This window comes from Rhinolophus hipposideros (genome assembly GCF_964194185.1).
Source record: "Rhinolophus hipposideros genome assembly, chromosome: 7".
NCBI lineage: Eukaryota > Metazoa > Chordata > Mammalia > Chiroptera > Rhinolophidae > Rhinolophus > Rhinolophus hipposideros.
The window spans coordinates 59,267,057-59,284,054 of record NC_138053.1 but is presented as its reverse complement, the minus strand read 5'-3'; the positions used below and the strand labels follow the sequence as shown (position 1 = coordinate 59,284,054).

Sequence of the window (16,998 nt, the reverse complement as noted above, 5' to 3'; positions counted from 1 at the left end):
ATGTGCTATTATGACTGTAAAGATATTACCAACATGACTGCTATCTGAATTGTAAACTCAACAAAACAATGCTCTGGAAAAAAGCAAGATCAAATTTTGTATTTGAATAGTGGGGCTTTAAAAACAAGTTTTTAAAAATTTCTAATATCTTAAGGGAAAATACAAAAGGAAAAATTAAGAAAGCTAAATAGAGAATTAAATCTATTTTGAGGATTCATGCCATTTCCTAAGTGGTCACACTGTACCATAAAAGTGTGTAATTTCAAAGTGATTATTAGATTGTAATGAAATATACCAACAGTAGTTATGCACGATAATGAGAAAAGACACATAGTACTGTATATAGAGAAAACAATATTGGGTTGTCAGAAAATCTGATTGTTGTTTGTTTTTTTCAATTCCCAGCTTAGCACAATTATTTAACCTCTCTGAACCTTAGATTTTTCATCTATAAAATGAGCAGGTCATTGCTGCCTAAGAACTTCTTAGAACTAATATTTTGTGTTGTGATTCTGGACATACTCCTTTTAAACTGAATTTTAAAATTAAGATTAAGCTGTCATTAGAATATAAATGTAGAGAACCCCCAGATATGAACTTTCATAGAGTCACAAGCTACCCTATCTGGAAATGTCTAATGGAAAATACAGCTAAAAATCAATGAGTATTTGTATAGTTTAAATTCCAAAATGGAATACAAAATCTGAATAAGTATAATGTATTATAATTTGTTACCTTCACATTTTTTAAATCTGTTAGTAGAAAAAGACAGAGGAAAATGTTCTGTTACTTCATTTTGAGAATTATTTTAAGACCCAAAATAACATGAAGCAGTGAATCTAGGACGAACAATAGAGAAAGAGAAATAAACTCCATGTAAATGTAGACTGAATTCCATTTAATCAATGTCAATGTTGAAGTATATGCCAACGTTCAGTGTTCAATGTTCAAACATACTTCCCAGTAGTCCCTAAATCACTTAACCACATTTGACCAATTTTCATGAAACTCTAGGGGCTTATTTTGACCACCAGATGGAGCCAGTATTGTTCAATTTGTAGAATAAAAAATACGCTGAGAATTAAAATTGCTTAATAAAATGAGTAAGTTGTAGACTTCTTATTTTAGTTCATAGTACAGAAAAAATATATTAAATTTTTAGCCCAGTCTTTGACTAAGTTTCTGCATAGTCTTTGTAAGTGTGCATCTAGACACCTCTATTAAATAATTTCTTTATTGTGAATAAGTTTTTCTTTGGCTCTTTCATTGGATAGAGAGACCAGTTTTCTTCTTTTTCACTTTCTAAAGATATTATCTAAACAATTTTAGATAATATCTTTAAAATAAAATTAGTACCGATTCAACCTATAGTCACTCCATAAATATTATGGATTATAATTCCAAAAAAATGATCACAAAGAATATATTACATGTAGGCCCTCATTTTAATGTCATAGAATATTCCCATTGATATCATTTCCATAAAGGATTTTTTTTTTTTTTACAACAAACCGAAAAACAGGCCTTCTGACTTGGGGGAGGATATGTAGTCTATCCCCAGTAGCTCCTCAAGGAGAGGCAAAGCCTCAGTGAATAGCTGCTACTCTTACAGGGAGACTACCCAGAAGCTCAGTGCTCAGAGGCTTTTATCAGGGGTAACCGCCTTAAAGTTGATTTCTACTCTTCTCACCTCTTTCAAAAGTATCAGAAATTACTTAATTCCTTACAACTCAACTTATTAGGCAATTATCTATTGAAAAAGTATTTGTATGCTCCAAACCCCTCCAGGAGCTGCTCCATCTAGCAAGAGCAATAAGCCACTATGGACACTGTTATAATCCAAGACCTGAAAATGATCAGTTTGTTCATTAGTCCATTCGGCTACTACTTATTGAGTACATCCTATATACAAGGCATAATGCTAGGCCACAAACAGGGCATAGTCTCTGCTATGTGAGTTTATAGCCTAGGGGGCAGTACAGACAAAGAGGCAGTTATGGTGTAGTGTGGTTAGGAGCTACAAAGTGTTTAAAGGTTCCCATGAGGGAAAAATATGATTACTGAAGGAGAATCAAGAAAAAGCCATAAAGGATTCTGTACTGCCCATTTGTTATAGTTTGAGAGGAATTTAGGACCTTTTTTTGACAGGATTTTATTTTATCACCACACCAGTTGGTGACCTGATGCCTTTTTATGTCAAAATTAAATATTTTCTTCTAAGTTTTCTTGTATCTCAGATCTGAAGAAGAAAAAAACAATCTGGTTTAGAGATTGTACTTTAGAACCAGACTGCAGGGGTTTATATTCCAATGTTTATAATCCCTGAGATAAGTGATTTAACCTCTATTGCATTAGTTTCCTTATTGGCAAACTGGGACTAATAATATGCCTTCCTCATAGGGTTGTTGGTTATAAGGATTAAACAAGTAATTCAGGTACTAGTTTCTGGCACATAGTGAGTACTTGAAATGTTAGCTATCGTGTTAGCTCTATATTCAAGTCTGGTACTTTTCCTAGAATTAATTTAAGGTCTGGTATATATAAAATTTGATAAAAACATACTTTGTAGCTTTCAGAAAGTATGACGAGATTTCAGTAGCGCTGAGAGTTTTCTATATCCATTAAAATCTACCCCTTTACAAATTCTGTTTATTATTGGTAACATATCACCTTTATATAAAAGTTTTCATTTATTATGGGAATTTTTCACAAATTTCCTTGAAGTAGTGGATCCAGATTTTTAAAAAATCATTTATAAGCAGGCTTACAGTTTCTGTCATATAATAATCACTCAATATGCTTTTTTTTTGTAAATGAATAATGTGTAGCTACTTGGATCTGTTAGCTCCTTGAGTTCTGGTCCTGAGACAGTAGAGGATATAAGCCTTTTATCTATTAAATGAAATTTGTAGATGGATACCATTGGTTCATAAGCTAAGTAACCAATAATTGATAGTCTTTACCCCTTTATTCTCAGAACAAAAAGGTTTCATAATGAAAAGGATCAATGAAGCAAGGATTAAGTTTCTGACTAGCTCTTACGGGAAAGGTTAGAGGCATTTTTAATGACATGTAGGGACAAAAGTATAGTACTTAATATTCAGTCTTACTGCATATTGTCACCTAAACTAAAAGTCAGAACACCAGTTTTAGCCCAGGCTCTGCTTCTAATCCACAGTGGATGCTAGCTAAGTACCCTCACTTACCTGGACCTTGGTTGCCTCACCTATAAACTGAGAAGTTACATTAGAAAATCCTCAAGGTAACTTCTAGCGCTGGTGCTCTCGTAAACGGATGCTCTAATAGTAAACTCATGGTTATAGTGGTGTTGGACATTCTCTTCACCAAGCCCTTTCATATAGATTGCCTGATTTTATCTCAGAAAGAGCTAAGTTTTTTTTTTTTTTAATTTTCTAACACTGAAATATAGGGAAGCTTTAAGCCCTTTAGAAGGCTGGTATTCTATCCAAGAATCAGCAGTTCAAGGGATAGTGGATGGGGGGAGGGGGGATTCGCAGTGTGAGGGATATAAATGATGAACATCTAAGTAGTACCTTGTCTTGTACACCTGAAACTAATAAATTTAAAAAAAATGTAATTTCGAAAAAAAAAAGAAAGAAAGAATCAGCAGTTCAACATTTATAATCAACAGGTGATTTCTTAACTATTTTCACATATGTATGTTAATTTTACCCTTTTGATTACTTTCTAGAGCAAAAAGTCTGTACCATGTATGTTTTAGATATCTTTCATGGCATTTTTCAGAGTGCCAGGTATATGGGGGATAGTTACTAAATTTTATTTTCTGACTTTAAGTTTTCATTGAAGACAGTAGGGCATAGTGTGGGTCTTTGGTATCATACAGACCTGGGCTCAAATCCATGTTACTATATTCTGATTGTGGTCCAATCCTGTTCCCTCAAGATAGAGCACCTTAGCATGGTGCTTAACATATAGTAGGTCCTTCGTAAATGCTTTTTCCTCCCATTTTTCATTCCTATTTATTTAGCATATGTTTTATAGAAATTTCAGTTAACGTCAAATCGTCATCATATTACATTATTCTTTATGAATTATCATCCAGTGTATATTGAGATGTATAAGAAGAATAAAAGAGTACAGAGCATTTTGTACTTAGTGAAACTGAAATTTTCAAACTCCTTGTGTATTTTATTAGTTTTATGTCACTTATTCAGTTTTTGTTTATTCAGGGGGATTCAAGCACATAAGAAATGATAGTACTACTTTCTGTTCTGGCAACATGGACTGAGTTAACACATAACTTCCTTCTCCTACAAATACATAGAAATACTGGATAAAATACAGTATAGCCCAATTTAAATACTTAGCTAAGTGAGACGGGGAGAGAGAGAAAGAGAGACAGAGAGAGAAAGAGATTGAAAGAGGGGAAGGGAAAAGAACGGAAGGGAGGGGAGGGGAGGGGAGGGGAGGGGAGGGGAGGGGAGGGAAGGGAAGGGAAGGGAAGGAGAAAATTCCTAGGTACCAGAATCACAGAGAAAGCATAACCAGAGCATTAAGTGAGCAAGTTGACACTATAGTTGCCCAGGGGGATATTGGAACCAGATTTAGGCTCTAATAGCAAGAAGCTGGGGTTTCAATCTCACACTTGTATAGAGATGTGGCCTTGGGTCAGGAGAGGTGGAAACTAGAAAAACTGTTCACCTGGTCAGGAAGGCCACAAAGAAGCTTGTCATTTTTAAGAGCTATGTGTGTGTGTGGGGGGGAGTGAAGATCTGTCATAAAAAATCAAAATCAAAACTCTAAACCTCTACCAGGCATGGCTATAAAGCCTTAATGTAAACTAACCATATGATATAGGAATCCTAACATAAGAAATTAACTTGGAAAATAAATGGCTCTGAACCAATGGGGCCTATAAATGGCCTGGTGGAAACAAATGTGAAAGTTCTCTAGAAATTCTTACACAGTCCTGGGTGCCTAGGATTCCTATAGCTAAAGATAAACTCACAATTAACCATTAGAAAACACATAGAGAAATGACCACTCTGGGGAGAGAGTCAGAAGACATAACAGAAGGATCCCCAAGAACAATCTGAAAGAGACAACAAGTATGTTTTAAATAGATTTTTAAAGGAATAAAAAAAATCATAGTATAAGACTAAGGCTATCAAAAAAGAGAGGGTGAATTTGAAAAAGAACCAAACAAATAATTATTAAAATCAATGACTCGGTTTATATCTCAAAAACTGATTAGATACAACTAAACAGAGAATTCGCAAACTGAAACATGGAGCTAAGGAAATCAGCTCAGCATGTGTTGCTGAGAAATAAAAACATGAAAATGAATACACTGTGCTCATTTATAGTCGATCACACTATAAATAGAAGTATACTAATATGATATGCTCATCAGGAAATAGAGTTGACCAGATTTTTACACAGTTGGGTTTGTGCAGCAGATGTCATTGTTTTTGGCTTTGTGTACCATGTAAAAGTGTTTGGGTTACGATTTCCATGCAGTCCAGATGGAACCTTAGCAGGCTTAATCCTGGTATCACAAATGTATGTAATAAAAGACTAGCCAACCTCACAGCTGTTCTAAAGCTGCCTGTTCATTTGGGCTAGAAATTAAAACAGCAGGAGAGGAAAGATATCTTTAAAGTAGTCACTAAAAATCTCAGGAAACTAAGAACTAGAGAAGGCATTGTAAAATGATTACCACAATCAGGCTAATTAATATATCTATCATCTCAAATAGTTATAATTTATTTGTATTTGTGTTTGTGTGTGTACACGTGTGTATGGTAAGAACACTTAACGTCAACTCTCTTAGCATATTTCAAATATACAATACCATATTATTAACTGTAGTCACCATGCTATACATTAGATCTCCAGAACTTGTCTTTCCCACATAATTAAACCTTTGTACCCTTTGATCAATATCAAAATCATGATATTAGGTAACCATGAAAAGACTACTTGTTTCATAGTTCAAAATTTTATTAACTAGAAAATCTCTTGAACAAAATGGCTGGTTGTTAATACACTGCACATTAACAATATTCTTTAAACTAGGTAACAAAGAGGCAAGCAACAGACCCAGGCTTGAACAGAATGATTACTGGCATTCTTGATTACATGTAGCTCATTTTTGTTTGCCAGCCAAAGATGAGAAGAGATAGGTTGGTGTTTTTTTTTAAGTCACAGATTTTCATTAATATGCATACGTGTAAGGTATTGTAAAATGTTAGTACAAGTACTTGTTTTGCGGGGGGCAAAACTGTACTCTATGAACTGAGATGTTAATTAATCTTCATGTGGAATTATTGTAGGATCAAATCCATGCATTTGGTTTCTAATTTGTAATTTAGTGAAAATTATTTTTGTCTGCTTCTGGTAACTGTCCTAACTGACTTATTTTTTTTAGATATATTTATATTTTATGATGCCATCAAATGGAAGTTGTTTGTTGTTATTATTATTGTTTTAACTGGGGAACGAAAGTGGCAGGTAATTGAAAAATCAACCAATATTGAAAGAGTATATTTTATAAGGCAAGGCAATAATATAAAATGGCATTGCTGAATTTTAGAAAAATCATAATTGTAAAAGTGAGATAGGTGATTTATAGTTACATAAGTACAAGCGAGAACAACTATAATCATACAGTATATAATACAGATGTTTATAAAATTGGTTGATAAATTAACATCAGTCACTTGCTGATCTAGGAAATAGTTGTGGAATGGTGGAGTTTATAGGTTTAATTTTTTAATTAAATGGAGGAAAACCAATCCCAGGTTCTGACCTCCTCTTCAGAGATATGAGCATAGATATAAATATGAATGCACAGCCTTTTTACTATTTATTCTAAGAATATTCTGTTGTTCTTCAGAGGAAGAGAGTGCTCTAGATGGTGCTGTTGCAGAATACAGGAGAGAAAAGCAAAAGTATGAAACTTTGAAGAAACAACAGTCACAGAAGGGAACATCCCGGGAAGAACAGGTAATTTCACAAGCAAAAATCAATACGTAATTCATTGCCTTTTAATTGTCTTCAAGTGTTGTTAATGGAGCCAGATTTGATTATACATCAGGGGAAGCACTACTTCTTAAAAATGAAAAGGGATGTATTTATATGGGGTGAGATGGCAGGAGTGTTGCCACTCATGAAAAGGTCCAAATGACAGAGTTCTTTTCAGACATATAGATAAAAAGCCTAAAACTTGCAGGTTTCAACCTTTTACTCCCATGTCAAGCACAGGAACCTTGTAAAGCCACATATTATCAGATACTTGGGTAGAACCTTTGCCTAAGTAAATATTATGAAATAGAGAAGTGGTGATTATAAATGATGAAGGGATCTCTTCTGGCCCAGCATCTCACATACTGACTGGCCAGCTCCACTTGAAACTGTACATTGCCTGTAAATAAAGCATTTGGTTCAGTAGTTGACTTCTACTGTGAATATTACAAAATTCTGCTTATGGCAAGTAATTCCTGTACCTTTAAGTAGTAATTTAAGAAGATTGTCAGAAATCAAGAATCAAGGGATAGGAAGCTAGCTCAACAGTTTGGAAGTCAGTCATAGACAACATGAAGCACTCAGCACCAATAAAATAAATCTTAGCAACCCAGCAGCCCTTCATGTTGAAGAGCTAGGAGGGCAGACCAAAATCTTTTATTTTTGGTGCTGCCATGTATATATGAAAACATGCCATTTTAGACATATGAATAAAATAGGCAAAATAAAAAAAGTTTAAAAGCCCACCCATATTTGGATAAATTAATCTAATATTATAAATGAAACCTAATTACTAATAAGGAAGGATCATGCATCAGTACTCAGCATGAAAATAATCATAGGGAAAGTTCAACAAGAAGTCAGGTAAAGGAAATTATAATTACAAAGAACTAATTTGTACGGTTTTCAGAAGAAATGGAACACCAAAGAAAATTAAGACAAAGTACATTATTAACTTGTTTTCATAGAATCACAAAGTCCTTTGAATACCAACTGTAGTGAATATACTAACAAAGATAGTAAGGATCACTCTTACTCATGCATTCCTTTTTTCCCCTCCCAGCAAATAATTATTAAGAAACTAAACTACCATGTACGAATTACTGTATTTCGTGGTAAACAAGGTAACTACATCTGTCCTCTCTCCGAGCTATCAGGAAAAAGAGCCAGTTAAACAAGTACAGGAATACCAATAAAAGAGGATGAGCATTATGACAGGTTAGGTGTAGGGAACTATGATGTCCTAAGAATCTGGGAAGGCTGTAATGAAAAAACGATTTGTCAGCTGAGCTTGAAGGTTGAATAGGAGACATGTGGCTTGACAAAAGGAACAGTATATGAGAAGTCTTTGATCTCTTTGCAAAGAACTAAAAGATCTTAAGTGTGACTGGAAAATAAATGAGAGAGAGAGATGAAGCTGGAGAGGTAAGCAGAAGCCATCTCATGCACGGTATTTAATAAGTTAAGATTTTTCTCTATGGGCAATGGGCAGCCATCAAAGGAAGGAAGTACTATGATTTCATTTGCGGTTTGGGAAGATCCCTCCCACCTGGCTGCAGTATGAAAAACAGACTGAACCCAGGGCAGGATGAAGGCAGAGGCCAGTTGAGAGAGTCTTATGTGTAGATGTGCATGCACAAGGACTCCCAAGGCAGGGCCCCTTCAAAACAGCTTCTCCACACTGGGAAGGTTCTCTCCCACTGTGCTGGAGAGCCATGCTGTAAGTGGTTGGCCGTGCATTCCTTCAGCAAAAGCCAAAAGACTAATTCCCCTGTAAGTGCCAAACAGAAATGCCTCCATGCAGATCCTATCTTCTTCACCCTATGTTGTGCACCATTATTTTTGTGATATTTGCTTTTCTGCTTAGTGTCTTCTCTTGCTTTTAGAATGGAGCTAGAGAAAGCCCAATCTTGAATAAAGCTAAGCAAGTCCAAGAGGATATTTTTTTGTGTTTGTCACAGACCCCTTCTCTGAGCAAATGCCAGTAGCACATTAACTGGCTCTAAAAACAGACTGCCTTGCCACTTACAACTCAAGGCAAAAGATCCAGTGCTAGCGTAAATTGCTAGGAAGTTTTAAAATTTCATTCCACTAAGAACTCTCCTTTGTTTTCATTTTTCTATATGCCCTCAGAAAAGACATTTCCAAGTGTACAAAAATCCACCATTATAAATGGATGGAGTTTACTTGTAAGCGATTGATAGATAGATGACACATAGCTAGCTAGCTAGATAGATAGATACATAGATACATAGATAGATACAGAGATATTCATATGGAGATGTGTATATAATGTAGACATAGGTATTATAAGCACATACCTACACACAAACACACATAACATGCCTTGAAGGATGAATATCAAAATGTCAACAACGGTTATTCTGAGTGGTATAATAATAGATAGTTTTGTTTTGCTTCTCTTTATTTTCTAATATTGTAAAACTTTTTTCCTATTGTAATGCAAATACAACTAAGTTGGTAAGCAAAAATGTTTAATGAGTAAGGTCTAAAAACAAGGGATGCCTTCTTTATCTATTAACATTATTTGAAGAGCTTTGCCCTATAACCGTTACTCTACGTAAAATATCTAAACCCTAATACACTAGGCAGCCCTCAGAATGCCTATGAGGATATTCTATAGGAATGTGTAGGTATTTCCCCCAAACTCTTCTCCTTCAACAGCTATGGCCATGTGTGTATTTTCAGCTGTTGTTTTCGTGAGCATTAAATTTTGCAGAAACATACAAGGCATGCTTCACTATCATTTTCTAGCAGTAACTGCCTTTGTGTCTTGCAGTTGTTTTGGCACCACCTGTCTTTATTGAGCTTAGGTTCTAGATCACCAAAACCTACTTAATCTTTCCATGCACTGTGGTCTTAATAATATTTGCTAGATAAATTCTCAAACCTAGCAGTTTATTGTGACTCATTATACCTGTTGTTCACATACTAAATTATCACACAACTTTTTCCTTTTGAAATGTATTTTAGTACTGAATTCAATGTATCAATATCTTAGATACTTGATTTTTATATAGGTAGTACTTTATCCCATTTTATAATTATGTCCTTTTTTTAAACTGTAGAATAAAAATCTTTTTTCTAACTTCTGTTCTCTGCTCAAATTCTGGAGGAGATTGTTAAGATATAGCCAGGAGACAATGTGATTACCAAAATTGTAAGCACTTGTTTCTTCTTACCTACAAAGGGCATGGAGCCAAACAAGAATCATGGGAATGCTTCCTTTTTTAAAAAAACATACTGAGCATGATATTTATATACTACTTCTTTTACTTAACTATACAGTGTAACTATATATATATATATATACTACTTACTTAACTATACAGTGTTACTATATATATATATATATATATATACTACTTCTTTCACTTAACTATACAGTGTAACTATACAGATACAGTGTATCTGCTTCATGTGTAGAATTTTTAATAACATATTAAAAAGCATATTCATTGCTTTTTACCAAATTTATCTAGTTCCTTACTGATAGACATTTAACATGTTTCCATTTTTCCACTTGTGTGACTATAGCTACAGCGCACTTCTTTCCCATCAGCCATTTTCTGTGTTTTAGATTTTTTTCTACATGTATTCCCAGAATTGGAATTATTGAATCGAAGGGAATGATCATTTGAAAGTTTCTAATACATATAAACAGCTTTCTAAATCAATCCAGTGTACCCATCTTCCAACAGTTAATGTGTTCATTTATTTCACCTTCCCCAACATTTTTACATTTTTGGAAATTTGTTCAATGAAATATGCTATTGGTTGGTGTTTTGTTTTTGATTTTGCATATCTTAATGAAGTACCTCCCTGTCTTGTGGACATTGAAAAGTTAGCTATTTATAATAAGCATGCATTTTAAAATTTAAATGCATTTAAATTTATGTTCCCCAAATAAGAAAATAGTCATGTGTCTCTGAGGTACAATGTCAGTGCAAATGCAAACCGAGTAATTTCAAGTTTTGTGAATATCAGTCACTGTTGCAGCTGGAAGGCAATTTTGTCATTTTCCTTCAAAATTAAAAATTTATCTTAAGTGTTTTACATCCTGGTAGCATATTTTGTAACAAGTTTAAATATCTCTTCTAAAATTATACTTATACTTATCGGAAAATTTAACAGTCTTACTCTTATTTCAGACCCTTGCACTGCTGAACCAGTTTAAATCTAAACTCACTCAAGCAATTGCTGATACTCCTGAAAGTAATGTTTCTGAAACAGAAGTAGAAGATGATGAAGGATGGTAAGTAGATGATGATGAAGGATGATTTCTTTATATGAACCATGAAAAGATAGGCTCCGAGCACCATTGTAGGGCTCCAGCACCCTTTGCTTCATTTCACTGCAATAAGCATGTATTGGGTGCTTAGTGTGTTCCCAGCATTGTGCCAGCCAGTGGGAAATGACCCTATCCCAGCCCTAAATAGCTTTCTAATATTGTGGAAAAGATAAGACTCACATCAAACAACTAAAAAACAGCTTTAAAGGATTCTAAATCATTAATTTCTGCACTTTCCCACAAATACTTTAGAACTCAGCAATCCATTTCATAATCCTACTAAGTTTCTCTTCAAATTTATGACCTACAGGAACCTAGAAATACATGCATAGTTAACTTATTTTTATCTTTGGATATTTTTCAGCTTTTTAAGACACTGATAAGAAATAAAGGAATTAATGACTTGTGCGTGTCCTGTGCTTAGCACTTTATCCTATACTGGCAAAAAGAAAGAAAAAAAAGACTAAGAATTGTGTTTTCCCTTATCACACTCCTCTGTCCTCCAGCTGACTTCACATGTAGTATATTAGGCCTCCCCACACCTCGCTGCCTCCATCCCCCACTGCACCCTGGCTCAGGCACATTGCTGCAAGCAAGCCCGTGGGTCACCCCCCACACATGACTCACCCTCTGGCTCCTCTGACCTATCACATGTGCCATTACCCCAACCCGAATCACAGCCTCACTCCTCTCTGCCAAACAGCATCGCTGCCCTATTTCAAAACCATGTACAGCACTCGCATCCTCCAGGAAACTGGTCAGCAAGATTTGTTGAACAGTCACAATGTAGAGGGTGGAGGAAGGAGTGCTGGGACACACATTAAGAAAGACATAAAAACACTCATTAACAAAACATTTAAGCAAGTAAGACTCTGAAACGATATATAACTTTAATCAAAAAAGCTGAGGACGTGATGATTTGAATGGAATAAATCCTATCTGCCCTAGGACCCTGGAAATAATTGTGTATTTCTCTGAATATATTTCTGTACGATCTGGGTTATGATGCCAAATTCTTTGTGAAACCCTGGTTTCTACTATTATGTATCTTTGTTTCTATTATTTATGAATATTTGTTTATACTTAAATTCAAACTTGCTTAAAGACAGAAGCTGACTGCCCCTATAGTTCTGTGCCAAAGGCGAAGGTTCAGTGAATTTTGATTGACCCATAGAGATAAATGCACATTGCATAGAACTTTCTGGGTTTTATGTGACTGGACAGGTTTAGTTCTGTTTTGGATTCCTTGAATGTCTCAAAATATCTTTCAAATGTTTTGGGTTCAGTCACCACACTCAAAAATGTTTTGCCAAGTCGTCTTCCCCTTATTTTTGAATCCATATGCGTTTTTTTAAGGAAATATGATCCATGTGTTTCTGATTCATTTACACTTAACTCATCAACAGGGTGTTTTGTAAGAGCAGTGTGATGCCCAATAAGTTTTTTTAACCTTTTTGTAAGCCATTTAAGTCCTTTTTTATTGAACAGGAAAGTCACCAACAAATTTAAACCCAGAAGTTCCATTTGAAATTCATAACCCACAGGATTCAAATTTACTTTCAACTTGGCAAGACCATGTAACTGCCCAAGGTTCTTCCTAGCCCCTTGTATTTTCTCATTTTGAATTCCTCATTAGCTTCAGGTATCAATTAGTGTTTTTTTAAAGTGTCATTCTTGTTTGTAATATGATTTCACAACACAATCATTGTTCTAACATTCTCATTAGAAAGTTAAACAAATGGGAAAACTTCACCAGATAGAAAAATAGACCAGATAGAAAAATCACTGGTCAATGATGTTGGCCAGTTCTCCATCTGGTGAACAAAAATAAGTGGTAAAGGAAGGGGAAATATGTTAAAGGAACTATTACCAGGTCTTTAAGGGGTTTGTTTTGCCTTTCAATTGCAGTCTCCCAAAGAGAAAGTCAGAACTGTATGCTACGTACCTGCACATTTTTTTTAATATTTGTTTTATCTAACATCTAATAAAATCCTTTAGTGTTTAAGGCACTTACAGAATCATATATAATATCTGGTGCCCTTATATAATACCCTTTTATTGTGATATAGACTATTGAAATTTTGTAACCTGATAAGCAACACTATTTCTGTTCATAAATAAACCAGTTCAGCTTTATCAAGTCTCTGGTGATTTAGATCATCTCTCATAAAGTATATTCCACTCAGAAAAGAAGTCTTGTATTCAAAATGATTTATAGCAAATACTATGAGTGCCTGGCATGTGCACGTGTGTTATGCATAAATTACATGGCTCCCAGACTGTTTTGTAGGTCACGGTTGCCGCTTTTCTAAGAAGTAAAAGTCAGCCAATGCTGTACTACTCTGTCAGGGTCTGTTATCTGAGGTAAAATGATTGCTTCTAAGACATTTTTATGTGTCCGCATGAGTGACCACACATTGAGGGATCATTTTCATTTTCTGTCAAGATAGAAACCATTACCAATTTGTTATGTTTTCTTTTACTTGGCAAACTGTTCTGTTCACATTTTTGGCTAGGCTGCTGTATTGGCATGGTATACAACAGATATTTGGGTACCATTCAGCAGCATTCTATTTTTTATGCAAAAAAATGGGAGGGGACAAGAAAGAAAAGAAATATGATTCTATTGTAAACACTATATATGGTGTTTGATAATTATTTCCAGATTTCACTGTCTAACAAGGCATTTAAAGAAGTATTATTAGTAGATCTAAGCTGAAATGCATGATAGAAATTTTTCACTCATAATTATTAGAATTCTCCCCTTTGTTGGGATATATACTGCCAATACTGGTGGCAGTGGTGGGCACCGGATTTCAGGGTAGCAGTTTGGGTCTCTTTGCCACTACATTCCTTTGCCCCACACATTACACTCTCATGTATTATAGAATCCTTCTTTAAGCATGGATTTTATACATGGCTGATTAGATACATGGCTGGAGTCATCAGCCAAAGGATTCACATGACCATGTGGACGAAGTCCATATGCCATTTTGGGTTTGTTTAGATAAAGCTTGGTTAGCTCCCAAAAAAGTTTTGAGAGAGCTGTGTCTGACAAGGCAGTCGAGAGACTTATAAAAAAGAAAGCCACCTGCTCCTTACGCAATAAACTCAGCATTCCAAGAAGAGGAGAAAAATTGAATCTATGAGAGTATATTGTGATCGTGTGCAGCCTAACTATTCACTACTATGTTCCATCAAAAATTCTTTCCAGATTGTTAAAGCTAAGATTAACCCAAAGCTTCATAACAAATATACATGGTAAAATAATACACAACATAAAGGTCTGTCTGCCTTTATCCCTCCTTCTCTTTCTCTCTCCCCTCCACCACTTTCCCATAGTATATATAGTATTCAGTATTATAAGAATTAGGGAAACACTAACAACTGCATAATTGCCTCAAGTGAATAATAATTATTTCTATTATATAAGGAAAAGATATTTACTGTAGAAAAAAACAGAATACAGACTTCTCAAAAAAAGTAAATAAAAATCACCTGTGATCCAAAACTCAACAATAAATATTAATTTATACATGCGTATACCCCACTAGATATTTATATGCGCATACATATTTTAAGCAGAAATAAGAACATATAATACTACAATTTTATAATTTGCTTTTTCCTTCAGCAATATATAGTGAATACTTTTCCTTGTCATACATTATTTTATTATATAATTTTTATATTTTTTTATTATGGCCATGTAATATTCTATTATATGATGAACTACAGTTTACTTCATCAGCTTCATGTTACTGGATATTTGGGCTCTTTCCAGTTTTCTAAATTATTATTATTATATATACAACACTGTAATGAACATCCTTGTATCTTTGTCATTGCTAATTTTCTCAGGATAAATTTCTAAAACTGGAATTTCTAATCAGTGGGTATATATGTTAGACTCTTGCTAAATATTTTCAAATGGCCCTCCCAAAATGTCATTCCAATTTATACTCTCAAGTAAATATCATTTTTATGACTTGCTTTTAGGGCTGTTAGAATCTCAAGACTTAATTAAAGTACTTTGCAGTGCTTAGTGAAAGAGAATAGATTTTAGAAAAAATTCTTTGTCTTTGCAAATTTCTTAAAAATACAGTTTTGTTTGCTTCTGTTTTTAATAAAGTTGGTATAAATTTCAGTATAATTCTTCAAGATCCTCAGCTCTGAGTAATCTTCTTGGTTCTGACAATTGGTTCTTGGTTCTGAAAAACTCCCCTTCTAAGATTATCCTATAGGTTTTTTTGTAGATGCTTTTTATTATGTTGAGGAAGTTCCCTTCCACTTTGTTTGCTCAGAGTATTTCACATGAATGACATTGAATTTTGTCAAATACTTTTCTGCATTAATTGATATGATCTTGTATTTTTTCTTCTTTAACTGCTAATATAGTAAATTACACTCATTGATTTTCAAATCTTGAATAGCCTTGCAATCACATAATAAACAACACCTGGTCATGGTGTATTTTCCTTTTTATTTTTGCAGAATTGAGATTGTTAACACTTTGTCAGTGAAATCTGTGTCTATGTTCATGAGGGGTACTGCTCTACAGTTTTCACTTGTGCTGTTTTTTGTGTAGTAGGGATATCGGGATAATGCTGGCCTCATAAAATGTGTAGGGAATGTTTCCTCTTCTATTTTCTGGGGGAAAAAGATAGTGTAAAATTGGTGTTATTTCATCTTTAAATATTTGATAGAATTTGCCAGTGAAACTAAATGAATCTGGAGACTTTGTTTTTAGAAAAAAAATTTAAATAGACTGTTTTTTTAGTGCAGTTTTAGGTTCACAGCAAAATTGAGCAGAAAATACAGAGTTCCCATATTCTCCCTGTCCTCCACCCCCACCCCGAACACAGCCATCCCAACTATTAACATCCTGCACAAGAGCAGTTCATTTGTTAAAATTGAGGAACCTACATTTACACATCATTATGACTCCAAGTACATATATTAGGGTTCACTCTTGATGCTGTATGTTCTATGGATTTGGACAAATACAGAGAGTGCCAAAAAAAATATATACACATTTTAAGAAAGGAAAAAAGTATTAAAATTGTAATAATATATACCAATAACAAAAGATGAATGCAAGTCACATTTGACTTCTGCAATTACAGGAGGTGCTCAAAGTGGTTACCATCAGCATCCAGACACTTCTGATTGGGGTGAATTACTGCTTGAGCAACTTTGACCAAAGTGCCCACTTGTATACATTTTTTTGGTACCCCAGTATATAACTTCATGTATCCATCGTTACAAAACCATACAGAATAGTTTCATCACCCCAAAAATTCTCTATACTCTGACTATTCATCCCTCCCTCTCTTCCTAATGCTGACAACCACTGATCTTTTTACTGTGTTCATTGTTTTGCCTTTTTCAGAATGTCGTATTGTTGGAACCAAACACTATGTAGCTTTCTCAGATTATCCCCTTTCATTTAGTGTAATATGCATTTAAGGTTCCTCTGTGTCTCCTTATGGCTTTATAGCTCATTTCTTTCTAGTGCTGAATAATATTCCATTGTCTGAGTACAGCACAGTTTATCCATTTACCTACTGAAGGACTTTTTGGTTGCTCCCAAATTTTGGCAATTGTGACTAAAGCTGCTATGAACATCCGTATGTAGGTGTTTATGTAAACTTGTTTTTGGCTAAATACCAAGGAGC

The 16,998-nt window shown here is 34.5% G+C and overlaps 1 protein-coding gene across 3 annotated transcripts in view; it reads left to right on the top strand.

The window, feature by feature from the left end:
- The window catches only part of CWC27 (CWC27 spliceosome associated cyclophilin), a 182,972-nt gene that overhangs the window by 144,936 nt on the left and 21,038 nt on the right, over positions 1-16,998 (top strand). For all 3 annotated transcript variants that reach the window (XM_081053636.1, XM_081053635.1, XM_081053637.1), the window contains exons 13-14: positions 6,881-6,990; positions 11,181-11,284. In XM_081053636.1, the coding sequence (XP_080909762.1) occupies positions 6,881-6,990; positions 11,181-11,284 (214 nt within the window). The remainder of the gene's footprint in view (positions 1-6,880; positions 6,991-11,180; positions 11,285-16,998) is intronic.